Consider the following 14,915-nt stretch of genomic DNA (forward strand, 5'->3'; position numbering starts at 1 on the left):
TACCAAAACTTTTTGAGAAAATTTTTAATAGACTATTTTTATATGAGTAAAAACAATATTATGCTACAGACCAATATCTATAAGCTCATATTTTTAAAGGTCTCTATATTTTCTTTCACCTATCTGGTACTTTCCTAAAGAGATGAGAAAGATGTCACTCTTTTATAAATGAAAGGTGACATCTAAAAAATAACAGTGTTGAATATTTTTCACAAAGTTGGACTTCAATGAAATTTTTTAAGTATTTCATAGGACCAATTTTTTCATGTTTTGAGAATAACATTTTAGTTATTGGTTCCAATAAGAATGCCTTCACTTAGGCTTTTTGCTGGTTTTGAGGATACAAAATAAATAGAATATACAAAGTAGTAACTGAGAGGTGGACAAAGTGTAATGGGAACAAAGATAAGATCAAGTCCACCCAAGGAGAATCATTAAAAGGCATTACCTAAGAGGCTTCACTTGAGTCATGCCTGAAAGGGTAAATGGAGATGCATAAATGGGTGGGCAGGAATGAAATGGTGATATATTAAGAAGGGGTGAGTACAGATGAAAGGGATGAGGTTAGAAGGTAGAGGTTAGGGCCAAATTGTGAAGATACTCAATTTTTTAACTGTCATGTTAAAGAGGGTCAACTTTTAAGCAATGTGGAACAAAGAAGAGTGTAGAGCTGGGGAATGAAAAAAAAGTCAGTAAGTTTTAGAAATGCTACATATAATCTACATATTAGCATATTAAATGAATATATATCCGAGATGCATTGCATTTTACAAAAACATTTTAACTTTGTTTAATCTACTATTCCCATATGTTCTCTATAAAAGTTAACATTCTATAATTGTAGCATACTATATATTACTGTGTTCATTCAATCACAGGACAAATTGAAACTTTCTAAGTTTATATATGTCAAACAATCATTCCAGAATTTCCTGCCTTATATTGATTTTTCTACCATTTAATCAGATGCTTTAATACCTACTTCAAATTTCACATTTTTTAACAGTGCTTTCTATTCACAGTTGAGTGATGCTAAGAAGTAATATCCCAAAACTTCTACACTGGAATAAAAGTATAACAGAAAAATATTTTCGCTTTTCTAAATAATGTAAAAGTTTCTCATAAGAGGCTAATTCAGGATCATATGGTTAGACTTCTGCTAAGAAGACATAAGAAGGCAGGAACTGTTTTGGAGGAAGAAGAATAAAAGATTAAATCCTCTAGTGGTGTGAACTGGCTGTCACTGGCTGATCAGAACTGACTTACACATCTCTTCTCAACTATGAGTTCAGAGGAGTCATGCTGGTATCGAAGTAGTTTCACCACAAAAATGAGAAATGCTACAAATCAGGAGCCAGTTGTTAAACACTCAGAAGCATACCAAAGAGTGCTACTTCTTTGCACTCTTCTCTGTCTCTTTACAATACAGACAGCCAGGAGATGTCAACCCATAAGTAAGGAATAACTGTGAATATGATCAGGGAGCCACACATTTGTATTCTGCCACATCAGCAGGCTGAGTCAATTTACTGTGGGGTTGTATGAGAATGCACTTGTGGATCTGCAATCCTGGATCTGGCACATTTGATTTACACAGAAGAAGCAGTCAGGACTTGATGTTGGACAATAAGAAGTCAAGCAGGAGACCAACATCAGCATGAAGAATTAGGGGGAACTCATGGTTAAAGACTGGTTCCCCCTTTCCTTCCTAGGGAGGCATAACTCATTTTGTTAATAAATGTTGGTTGCTTAAAGAATTTAAAAATAAAAGAATAATGTATAGAAATTACATATAACAAGTAAACCACATCCAGATACCAGAATTCCAAACTCCTAGTGACCTAAGCCACTTGCCAATTGCCTTTCTATGGAGTAGATCCAGAATAAAAGTTAACACATCTTCTCATCTATCTTCTTTTTTCCTCAATTCTTTCTGAACTTTCCCTAATCTTCCCATTTTTACTCGCTACTATTTTACCCGTTAATGATTTCCCAAAGAAGTCCCCCTAAATTATCTCTGAAAGTAGCGAAAGATAACCAGGTCTGTGTTCGATCAGTGTGGTATTCCTGCTTCTACACCATTATGGGTGCCTCAGCGTCAAGGGTGAAACTATTACAGTCCAGGTTTCTTTCCTGACTCTCCCTCCTTGTTTCTTGGCTGCCCATGAGGCTCATTTCCCTACAGCTGTGATTACTGCAAACAGCATACATATGAAATCCAAGGTACCTTGGACAACCATGTGTAAGTCAGGGAAATGGTTTTACTACAGTACGTTATCTATTGCCTTTCTTTTGTTCCACATTTCAGAGATGGCAGAATACAGTCTTAGGCATTATAAAACCATAAGCAAATAATCTTCATAAAATCACAGTTCTAAATGGACATAGAATCAGCTCTGAAAAATATTTATCAAAACTGTTGAATCCTGCTACAGAAGTGACTTTCAAATAGCAATGTCATTTACACTTGAAATGAATGAATTAAATGCAAAAGAGACAGAGTTGTACATTGCAAGGACAAATGAAAGACTTTACCAAGGCACAGTTATCGATGTCTCTATCTCTCTTCTGCATCTGCTCTATTGTGTTCTCCCATTGTTTAATGAGTTCTTGTCTTTCGTTATGAATCTTACGAAAATCTTGTGCTGCTTTATCCAGTTCTAACTGTAAAATAGAGAGCAAATAACATTTCTGTGAGTTATAAGTGCGTCTGAAAACATCCCTTTGCCATCTAAGAAGTAAAAATCTTCACTGGACCAACCTGTGCACTTAGAGTCTCTGTGAGTTCGTTGTCGAGCACCTTTCTTCTCTGATTACTTTCCAAAGTCAGTCTTTCTAACTGCAGGGTCAGTGCCTGTGATGTAAATACAAGCAAAAATATTCACATCATTATTTTATTAATTGAAAAGCTGTTAGCATATCTCTCATTAAGTATTATTATATTATAGATATGCAGTTATTTAATATCTAAAACTACAAAATAATCTATGTTTATGATCTTTTAACTCCAGAGGGCTTCAATGAAAACTCAGCTGTTTCTGAAAAGGCTTTTCATACTTTTTAAAGTTAGTAAAAAGATTAAACAATGATTTGCCATTTAAAATTATTTAAAATAATGTATTTTGTATTATATGTATTATAGAATTATAGAAAATAGCTTGTTTCATAATACTAAAGTATTAACAGTGTTACTGAACCAAGTTGTAAAGAAAATAGACCAAGAAGGATCTGTAAAACTTACAGCAAAATTTTGTGGGTACTTCAAGTATAGTCATTTTTCTAGAGAAAAGATACTTGGCTTTGTTAGAATCCCAAAGGAGTCTCTGACCAAAGAAAGTTTAAGAGCTACTGCTTTAAAAATTTAAATCCAATTTAGGTTAAAAAGTTGACACACTACAGATTCAAAGAAAACTTAACATTACAATTCATAATTTCTCACCCTAATTTTATTATCATCTTGTTGTGAATACTTCTGAAGAGTGAGGGCATCACTATCTTTATGAGCTGATTCGTCTAACCATGCCTCCAATGCTTGCTGGTCCCAGTTCATTTGACATTTCAAACCATCCAGTTTTTGAGTCGTTTTAAATATGTTATTCTAATTTCCAAACAAAGGGGGCAAGGAGAGATTACAAAACATTATTTATCTAAAATAAATAAAATAAAACAAAACATAACATTACATACTACAGAACATGTTTAAAAGGAAAGAAGAAATTTGTCCCTGTCCTTGACCTCCAGATGTATATAACATACCATATTTAAATATACAACTATCATACTTTTATTTTAATTCCTTAGTTGTAAAATAGAGGGGAAATGATTATACAAAGTTGAGGAGAGTGGTTGACAGAAGATTACTTAAAAAGGCTTTAAGGTAGCTCCCCCAGTAATCGCATTCATCACTGCACCAAAGCCACCCCAAGCAGATATGCAATTTTAAATAAGTAAAAATAATATGCTTGATATGCTAACTCAAGCCCAAGACAAGTCTCCTTCAGCCCCATTTCCAATCAGACTGCTGCCTCTAAGAGCTCTCTTATCTAGAGATTTTAGAAGCACTTCTAACTGAAATAAATATGTAGTTAAGGAAATTAAAATATTTTTATAAAAGTATTCTCTTAAGACCTAGATTCATAAAAGAAAACAGATCAATATGCAAACAAATGCTAATTAATAAAATGTGTGTATGTATACTTACATACATATATATATATATTATATGTGCATTTCCATATGGATATTCATATGTAAAGAGAAGTATCAAATTTGGAAGAGGTTCCCAAATCAGATAATTAAAAATCAAGGAAAAGAGAAAAACAGACTACAGTAGTTTAATATTAGAGTCACAAACTGATAAATTAATATGAAAGGCTAAAATTGTGATGAGAAATGAAATGCAAAATTAAAAGTGATTTTTTTCAGAATGTTGCTTTTAAAAATATAGCACTTATAAATAAATTATGCCTAGCATGGTGTGACAGGCAGCCAACAGGGTAGTTGACACATAGTAAGTTTCAATGAATATTTAGTATATGAATATTAGGAAAATAAACACACCATTCTATCATTGCTTCTTTCAAATCACAGCTCCATGTGCCTTTCATTGTCCAAAAAACAATGTAAGTAAGTATCAGGAAAGTAATGAATGCCTTCCCCCTACAGAGAAAAAAACTCAGTTTTCTTTAGTGAGGGCAGAAGGAACAATAGCACCAAATTTGAGCGCATACTTCCTTATCACTTTTCTTCTCCTGTATTGAAGCCATCTCATTTCCCAGTCTTTGGATTTCATCCCTGACTCGTCCCAGTTCTCTTTCAGCGATGATCTTGAAATGTTCTTCACTTTCAATCTCATGCTCCCTGGCTTTGCAAAGAGACTGCAGAATCATATATAAGGTAGAAAGACTTCTTAAATTTGAATACTGTAACATATAATAATCCACTGGACAAAAAAATAAAGGTCCCACATAATGTTTAGATTAAATACCATTAATTCTATTTCTGAAAACTATACCATGTTAGACTTTGTGATTCAGTATGATTGGTATTGCTTACTAGTTTTAAGAAAATCAGTTCATGGGATTTGCTATGATCAAATCTTGGTCAGCAGTTTTCAGATACTACGTTGGTCTAGGGCAACTGCAGAAAACCAAAGTTTATACAGTGAAACATAAAAAAAAGTAACTCAATATTTACTTAAAAATAATAAATGAAATTGATTAAAAAATACTTGGGAAATGCATTGTTTATAGGAATTGATTACATATTCTGATCAACAGAGATAATGTTTAAAATGACTATGCAGACACTAATGGTTGTAAATATTTCCTAAAATATATTAATATGCAATCGTGCCTTTGTGTTAAGTTTTACTTAATAAAATAGTATTTGTTGACTACTGATCTTGTAGTTCTTCAAAGTTATCACCATCGGTATTAGCTTTACATCATTAAAGCTGTTAGTTTGTAGGAAGTTTATTCTTTTTTCTCTATTTTCCTGTTAAATTGAGGGTTGACTCTAATGAATTATAACTACAGAGTAAGTATATTTCTCTCAAGTCTCTCTCAATCCCTAATTCAGCAGTTTAATAAATTGATGAAAATATTTTATTCCAAACAGCTTACTAATTATTCATAAAAGGATTAAAAAATTCCTGAGCATTGTTTTTAAGTTCATCAAATCTGCAACTTATTAAGACTTGTAAATCATAAGTTATTTATCTATATTAATTATAAACTGGTATTAAAAACAAGGCTTTGTTCATTTTTAAGAATTACATTCTTTGTCAAAGAAAGGTAGATGCATTTTCTAAGAACTAGTCTGAGATGGAAGCTCATAAACTTTCCAGTGCTGATTTGCTGAGCTGTCTAATTTCCTGGGCATCATCAGGGAATGCAGTTCTACACAGGAATAGATTGCCCATAAAACAGATGCTTACTGAATTAATCACTCTAAGCTTTAATTTTTATTATGTGTATTAATATTCCTAAAATGCATTATATTTTTCTTGGATATCCTAAATAGTCTCCTAAATATGATTTAATTTTTTTATTATCTCAGGATTGTCATTATAAATTCCACTTCTTAAACTATGATAAAATACCATGGTGCTCTAAAAGCTACTGAAGTTTGTAGACTATTTGCCTCCATTCAAAATGGTCCCAATAGGTTGCGCTGAAAAATTAAAAAGTTGATGGAAACTCTATTGTTTTATAGTAGATCTGTTTCCGCTTAAAGCCGTAATTTCTCACTGCCATCACTGTACCTTTCTCATATAATCTGCTGCCTAGTATTATATTAGACTGTTTGAATGATTTCTCCTTTCATATGAAATAATCCTTGAACTTGGTGTTAGTGGTGTGTTCCTCAAAGTCTTTTTTTTTTTTTACCTATTTCCAGGTTCAAGGTTAGTTTCACAACAGTGTAGTTGTGCTAAATTTTCCAATTATATCTCTAAAATAAAATTACAATTGCAAATGCAATATGAAATGTTCCATGACTACACATGATGTAATTCACATGAATTTCACCATTATTGTACCTGTGTAAATGAGAACTCTTGGTTAACATTTTTGAAGTGAGAAGCCATAGCACTAATTCGATCTTCATAGTCACGTAGCTGATCTTGCAAGCTTGACCTTTCATCCTGCAGCTTTGACAACTGTAAATAATAACTGCCATGATTAACCAAAGTCCTACTAAGTTTTTACCACATTAAAGGACCTAAAATCAAATAGAAATTAAATCATCTAACTTTGCTTCTTTAAATATCCATTTGAACTTAAAATCTACTGATCTTTTAAATATTATAAAATAATGTTGCAATTTGGAGATTACTGAGGGAAAATTAGCACCACAATAAAAGAGAATAGAAATCTCTCAGATTTGTAGCATTAGCAGAGCCTACTATGAAAATGCATTTTTCATACAGCAGTACTTAAAGGGAAAAAATTATATTCTATTCCATAACTAAACCACTAGATCTCTAAAACAAATAAGAGCATAGTAGCAAGATGTAACAAGAACACAGAGCATGAACCATGAATTTTAAAAGCAGCTGGACACAAGGCATAGTAGTTCCTCCCTGAACTCCTTTTCAAAACCAATAAATTTTGGTTAATCTTAACAGAACAACTAATCCTCATGAGCTTAGAATGTGTTTCAGAAAGTATTTTGTGTGCCTCTGAATTAGAACCCTAAGCAGATACAAAACAATGTAAATGCAAAACAAACTAACCAACAAAACTTCAGGAAATTACACAATAACTCTCAGGACTATAAGACTATGTCACCCCTCAAAGCACTATAAAAGCTCAAATAAATAAATAAATAAATAAATATATATATATATATATATATATATATATATATATATGCTTCCTTATAATCTTGAGCTGTGGTTCCCAAAGTTGAGGCTACAAACTAGGAGGTGCTCAACATAATTCACTTAAGTGCAGAAGAATATGTTTGAATTTTTAACTAAGGAAGAAAGAAAATACTAATTTACTCATTTGTTGAATCTTGTGTTGTATAAAACTTGCTAAGTAATATTAAATACATATTTTTTGCTCTTTTTATTTTTTACTTTTTGAAGAGTAGATGACTCTTTTTCTCAATGTTTTCATGTAGATTTTTTTTTGGTGTCATTAATACACAATTACATGAGCAACATTGTGGTTACTAGATTTCCCCATTATCGAGTTCCCACCACCTACCCCATTACAGTCACTGTCCATCAGCGTAGTAAGATGCTATAGAGTCACTACTTGTCTTCTCTGTGCTATACTGCTTTCCCCGTGCACCTCACCCCCCGCTACATTATGTGTACTAATCTTAATGCCCCATTTTTCCCCCTTATCCCTCCCTTCTCACCCATCCTCCCCAGTCCCTTTCCCTTTGGTAACTGTTAGTCCATTCTTGGGTTCTGTGAGTCTGCTGCTGTTTTGTTCCTTCAGTTTTTGCTTTGTTCTTATGCTCCATAGCTGAGTGAAATCACTTTGCTTTTTATTTAATTTCAGTTTTTATTATAATACCCTTTTTGTTTACTTTTCTGTTCTTTTTTAAAGTTTAAATGGAGTTGTTAAAATTTTTCCTTTTTGTCTCACTGATGGTTATTGACTGCATGTTTGTGTAGAGCCCTCATGATGGGATTAGTGTCCTTGTAAGAAGAGTTAGAAAACACAAGAGCTCACTCTTTCTCTGCCATGTGAGCACACAGTGAGAAGACAGCCATCCACAGACTAGGAAGGGGGCTCTCACCAGAACCCAACTGGCACCCTGATACTGACTTCTAGCCTTCAGAACTTTGAGAGATGTCTGTTTCTTAAGTCATTCAGTCTATGGTATTTTGTTATAGCAACCCAAGCCAACTAAGACAGTGATTTTAAAATGAAGGCATTTAAGGTTTGTAAGTTTTCTTCATGTAAGATTTCTGCTGTTTCCCATGGATATGGGTAAGAAACAGTCTCCTTTTTTTGTTGTCTTAAAGGTGAGTTTTCCCTTTCAATTTCTCTTTGGTATAAGAGCTGTCCAAGAGTATATTTTTGAGTAACTTGCCTAAGCATTTATGATGGCTGCCTTAGTTACCCAAGCTGCCATAACAAAATATCATAGACTGAGGGGCTTAAACAATAAATGTATTTCTTATAGTCCTGGAGTCTGGGAAGTCTATGTTTGAGGTGCCAGCCAATTCAATTCCAATAAAATCTCTCTTCCTGACTTGCAGAGGGCTGCTTTCTCACTGCATCCTCACATGGCACAAAGAGGGCAAGCTCAGTCTCTCTTTCCTTCTCCTAAAGCCACTAATCCCATCACGGGGCCCCACCCTCATAATCTCATCTAAACCTAATGACCTTCTGAAAGCCCTACCTCCATGTGCTATCACACTGGGGGGTAAGGCTTCAACATGTGAATTGGAAGGGATAGGGACAGAAACACTCAGTTCATAAAAGTGGAGAATAATTTTTAAATAATTTATTATTAATCCAATTGTCTTTTGATCGGAAAATGTGACCTATAAAATTTCTATCACTCATTTTTTAAATTTTTGGTAAAATATACATAACAAAATTTGACATTCAAACTGTCTTTCAGTGTACATTACAGGGGCATTCAATACAATGGTTGTGCAACCATTACCACCATCCATCTTCAGAAACTTTTCATTTTTCCCAACTGAAACTGTACCCATTAAATTCCAAGTCCCTGTTCCCCTTTCCTCAAGCCCCCAGACATCACCATTCTACTTTGTGTCTATGAATTTGATTACTCTAGGCATCTTATATAAGTGGAATTAGTACAGTATTCGCACTTTTGTGTCCAGAGTATTCAACTTGGCATGTCTTTAAGATCTATCATTCACTTTTAATGCATTAACATTTTCATTTTGGTCTAGTACATGATCCACTTTTACAAATGTTTCTTAAAACTTTTTTTAATGTATACTCTCTCTTTAAGGTATATATGTTTTGTTTTTATTTTTAATTGTATTTTTCATAGCATTTATATCCTTACTTTTGTCTATTGGAATATCTAATTCTGAGGAGGTTAATATTGAAATATTCCACTAAAACTGTATTTTTGTTAAACTCTTCTTGTATTTGTAATACTTTCATTTTTACATACTTAGTTGTTGTTATTTGGTACATACAGCTTTATGACTTTTATTTTCTTCATTAATTATTTTTATTATTGCATAATGAACCCAGAGAAAAAGCATCTATTTTTTCAATGAAAACATGATAATTAACTCTCCACAAGTTGGTATTTCTTTCTCCACTGAGTTCCCAAACATTTTATTACTTCTTAAACAATAAAGGACGTTCAATTCAAGGACCACAAAATATTTATTGAAAACTTACATCATGCGAGAGATATCAAAATAAACAAACCAATAGAAAGATCCCAGAGGAAACAGATAATTCATGACATGAAAGACAAGAACTAAACACACACACCCACATACACTCAGAGGGATTGTAAATGATACTGTACTCTTCAAACACGACCATGTACCACAAAAAAGCAAGAAGAAAATAACCCAAAAGTTGAAAATATGATTGATGTAGTTGCCAAAACAAAAAAATTGCAGTGCAAAAATGAAACGACACCCTAAAAGTTTCCAGAGATTAAAAAAGTAACCTACAGCAATTGGATTAAAAAGACAGCGGCATGAGAGGTGAGACAGAGGCTTCCTCCTAAAATCTCATATAATATGAAAATATAATTAATGTGACTAATCCTGAAAGAGTAAAAGGAAAAAGGGCTGCACCAAACTGCATACACCTGGAGAAAAGAATAAACCTCATGGAACAGGGTAACGAACCAAAGCCATGGCCCAGCAGGACCCAAGCCCTTCCCCCACCCCAGCTCACTGGTGGGAGGAAGAGAAATGGAGCAGGGAGGGAGTGGAAGCCTGGGACTGCTGAATACCTAACCCCGGAGATCTGCTCTGGGAGCACAAACCTACATTACATGGTGCTTTCATGGTACTATCATGAGTAGGGTGATGGAAAGCTATAACAGGCAGAATACCTGGAGAGACTGAGATTCCAGCTGCTTGTGGAAAGCAGGGATCCATAACCAGCTGCTCTGGGACAAAAGAAAGGTGGGTAGTCTGAGAGACTTCCTAACAGCAAGAGGGCTGCTAAAGGGGCAAGGATTGCACAGAACTTACTGCTCAGGAGAAAGGACAGGTGGACAAAATTGTCTGGGTGCACTCTGCCCAGCAGGTTGGGAGTTTTCTCAATCTTCAGATGCTCCAGCTCCCTGGCTGGCTACACAGCTCCAAGGACCCCCTCTGTGATAAACAGCCTACTGCACCTTTCTCTCAGCCAGCCCCACCTGGCTTGCAAACCAGCAAATCCTACCCTGGCATTAGGCCAGAGGGAAGCCCTGTCTACACCAACTACAAATACAAAGCATAGAGGCTTATACCGGTGTGCTCAGCCCAATGGTTCTGGCAGTGGAGGCAGGCATAGCATCTGGGAAACAGTAATCAGCTCTTTCCTCCCCCAAGGTACCAATACCACTCTCCTGAGATGCCTGACATTGCTTCAGGGGCTGAGGAGCTCCAGAGAGTAGAGTTTCTGGGCACTACAGGGCACCATATACAAATGTAAAATGCCAAAGAAACCTGGTTCAAAGTAAAATTATGAATATAACACCTGAGAAAGATTCAAATGAAATTGACCTCATGAATCTTCCTGAAAGAGATTTCAAAATAAAAATCATGAACATGCTCAAGGAGGTACAGAAAAATATTCAAGAACTCAGGAATAAATTCCGGTCGGATATCAAATCACTGAAGAGCACAATGGAGGGTATTAAAAGCAGATTAGATATGGTGGAGGAGATGATAAATGAAACAGAAATTAGAGAAGAGGAATACAAAGAAGCTGAGGCACAGAGAGAAAAAAGGATCTCTAAGAATGAAAGAATATTGAGAGAACTGTGTGACCAATCCAAACAGAACAATATTTGCATTATAGGTGTACCAGAAGAAGAAGAGAGAAAAAGGGTTTGCTAATTGCTGAAAACTTTGCCAATCTGTGGAAGGAGATAATTTCTCAGGCCATGGAGGTGCACAGATCACCCAACACAGGGACCCAAGGAACAACACCATGACATATAATTAAAATGGCAAAGATCAAGGATAAGAACAGACTATTAAAAGCAGCCAGAGAGAGAAATAAGATTACATACAAAGGAAAGCCCATCAGGTTATCATCAGACTTCTGAGCAGAAACCTTACAGGCCAGAAAGGAGTGGCATGATGTATTTAATGCAATGAAGCAGAAGGGCCTGGAACCAAGATTACTTTATCCATAAAGATTATCATTTAAATTTGAAGGAGGGATTAAACAATTTTCACATAAGCAAAAGCTGAGAGAATTTACCTCCTACAAACCATTTCTACAGTGTATTTTGGAGGCACTGCTATAGATGGAAGTGGTCCTAAGGTTTAATAGCTGTCACCAGAAGTAATAAAACCACAGTAAAGAAAGTATAACCATTAATTACTAAGCAAATGCAAAATTAAATAAACTATCCCCAAAGTCAATCAAGGGATAGACAAAGAGTACAGAATATGATACCTAACATATAAAGAATGGAGGAGGAAGAAAAAGGAGGAGAAAAAAAGAACCTTTAGATTGTGTTTAGAAATAGCATATTAAGTGAGTTACTCTTAGATAGTAAGGAAGTTAACTTTGAACCTTTGGTAACCATGAATCTAATGCCTGCAATGGCAGTAAGTACATACCTACCAATAATCACCCTAAATGTAAATGGACAGAATGCACCAATCAAAAAACACAGAGGCACTGAATGGATAAAAAAAACAAGACCCATCTATATGCTGCCTACAAGACACTCACTTGAAATGCAAAGACATACACAGACTAAAAGTGAAGGGATGGAAAAAGATATCTCATGCAACTATTAGGGAGAAAAAAGCATTGAGTTGCAGTACTTGTATCAGACAAAATATACTTCAAAACAAAGAAAGTCACATGAGACAAAGGAGGACATTACATAATGAATAAGGGGTCAATCCAACAAGAAGATATAACCATTATAAATATCTATGCACCCAACACAGGAGCACCTACATATATGAAACAAATACGAACAGAATTAAAAGGGGAAATAGAATGCAATGCATTCATTCTAGGAGACTTCAACATTCCACTCATTCTGAAGGACAGATTAATCAGACAGAAAATAAGGAGAGAGAGGCACTGAACAACACAATAGAACAGATGGATCTAACAGACATCTACAGAACTCTACACCCAAAAGCAGCAGAATACACATTCTTCTCAAGTGCACATGGAACATTTTCAAGAATAGATCATATGCTAGGCCATAAAAAGAGCCTCAGTAAATTCAAAAAGATTAAAATTGTACCAACCAGGTTCTCAGACCACAAAGGTATGAAATTAGAAATTATGCAAAGAAAATGAAAAATCCCAAAAACACATGGAGTCTTCACAACATGCTCCTAAACAAACAATGGATCAATGATCAAATAAAAACAGAGATCAAGCAATATATGGAGACAAATGAAAACAATAATTCAACACCGTGAAATCTGTGGGACACAGCCAAGGCCGTGCTAAGAGAAAAGTATATTTCAATACAGGCCTACCTCAGGAAAGAACAACAATCCCATATGAACACTTTAAACTCACAATTAATGAAACTAGAAAAAGAAGAACAAATGAGGATCAAAGTCAGTAGAAGGAGGGACAAAATAAAGATTAGAGCAGAAATAAATAAAATCAAGAAGAATAAAACAATAGAAACAATCAATGAAAGCAAGAGGTGATTCTTCAAGAAAATAAACAAAACAGATAAAACCCTAACCAGGCTTATCAAGAAAAAAGAGAGTCTATACACATAAACAGAATCAGAAATGACAAAGGAAAAATCATTACAGACTCCACAGAAATACAAAGAATTATGAGAGAATACTATGAGAAATTATATGCCAACAAACTGGATAACCTAGAAGAAATGGACAACTTTCTAGAAAAATACAACCTTCCAAGACTGACCCAGGAAGAAACAGATAATCTGAACAGACCAATTACCAGCAATGAAATTGAATTGGTAATCAATAAACTACCTAAGAATAAAACCTCTGGACCAGATGGCTTCACCACTAAATTTTATCAAACATTTAGTGAAGATCTAATACGCATCCTCCTTAAAGTTTTCCAGAGTGAATACTTCCGTACTCATTCTATGAGGCCAGCATCACTCTAATACCAAAACCAGGCAAAGAAACCACAAAAAAAGAAAATTACAGACCAATATCCCTGATGAATATAGATGCAAAAATACTCAACAAAACATTAGCAAACCAAATTCAAAAATACATCAAAAAGATCATCCATCATGATCAAGTAGGATTTATTCCAGGGATGCAAGGATGATACAACATTTGAAAATCCATCAACATCATTCACTACATCAACAAAAAGAAGGACAAAAACCACACGATCATCTCCATAGATGCTGAAAAAGCATCTGACAAAATTCAACATCCATTCATGATAAAAACTCTCAACAGAATGGGTATAGAAGGCAAGTATCTCAACATAATTAAGTCCCTATATGGCAAATGCACAGCCAACATTATACCTAACAGCGAGAAGCTGAAAACTTTTCCTTTAAGATCAGGAACAAGACAAGGATGCCCACCTCCCCACTTCTATTCAACATAGTACTGGAGGTCCTAGCCATGGCAATCAGACAACACAAAGAAATTAAAGGCATCCAGATGGGCAAGGAAAAAGTTAAACTGTCTCTGTTCGCAGTTGACATGATATTGCACATAAAAAACCCTAAAGAATCCACTCCAAAACTGCTAGATCTAATATCTGAATTCAGCAAAGTTGCAGGACACAAAATTAAGACACAGAAATCTGTGGCTTTCCTATACACTAACAATGAACTAATAGAAAGAGAAATCAGGAAAACAATTCCAGTCACAGTTGCATCACAAAAAAATTAAATACCTAGGAATAAACCTAACCAAGGAAGTGAAAGACCTATACTCTGAAAACTACAAAACACTCATGAGAGAAATTAAAGAAGAAACCAATAAATGGAAACACATCCTGTGCTCATAGATAGAAAGAATTAATATTGTCAAAATGGCCATCCTGCCTAAAGTAATCTACACATTCAGTGCAATTGCTATCCAAATACTAACAGCATTCTTCAATGAACTAGATCAAATAGTTCTAAAATTCATATGGACCCCCAAAAGACCCCGAATAGCCAAAGGAATTCTGAGAAGAAAGAATAAAGAAGGGGCATTATGCTCCCCAACTTCAAGCTCTACTACAAAGCCACATTAATCAAGACAATTTGGTACTGGCACAAGAACAGACCCATAGACCAAT

General features: G+C 34.7%; 1 protein-coding gene across 2 annotated transcripts in view; it reads right to left on the minus strand.

Annotated features, from left to right (window-relative positions):
• The window catches only part of CCDC39 (coiled-coil domain containing 39), a 39,116-nt gene that overhangs the window by 20,210 nt on the left and 3,991 nt on the right, over positions 1 to 14,915 (minus strand). The window contains exons 2-6 of one of the 2 annotated variants that reach the window (XM_057500261.1): positions 6,542 to 6,661; positions 4,731 to 4,877; positions 3,440 to 3,598; positions 2,762 to 2,854; positions 2,536 to 2,664 (exon numbers count right to left, since the gene is read on the minus strand). In XM_057500261.1, the coding sequence (XP_057356244.1) occupies positions 2,536 to 2,664; positions 2,762 to 2,854; positions 3,440 to 3,598; positions 4,731 to 4,877; positions 6,542 to 6,661 (648 nt within the window). Of the gene's footprint in view, positions 1 to 2,535; positions 2,665 to 2,761; positions 2,855 to 3,439; positions 3,599 to 4,560; positions 4,709 to 4,730; positions 4,878 to 6,541; positions 6,662 to 14,915 lie in introns of those variants that run through there. The other variant, XM_057500266.1, reaches the window with a different exon arrangement.

The sequence above is a fragment of the Manis pentadactyla genome, chromosome 1 (genome assembly GCF_030020395.1).
Source record: "Manis pentadactyla isolate mManPen7 chromosome 1, mManPen7.hap1, whole genome shotgun sequence".
Lineage (NCBI taxonomy): Eukaryota > Metazoa > Chordata > Mammalia > Pholidota > Manidae > Manis > Manis pentadactyla.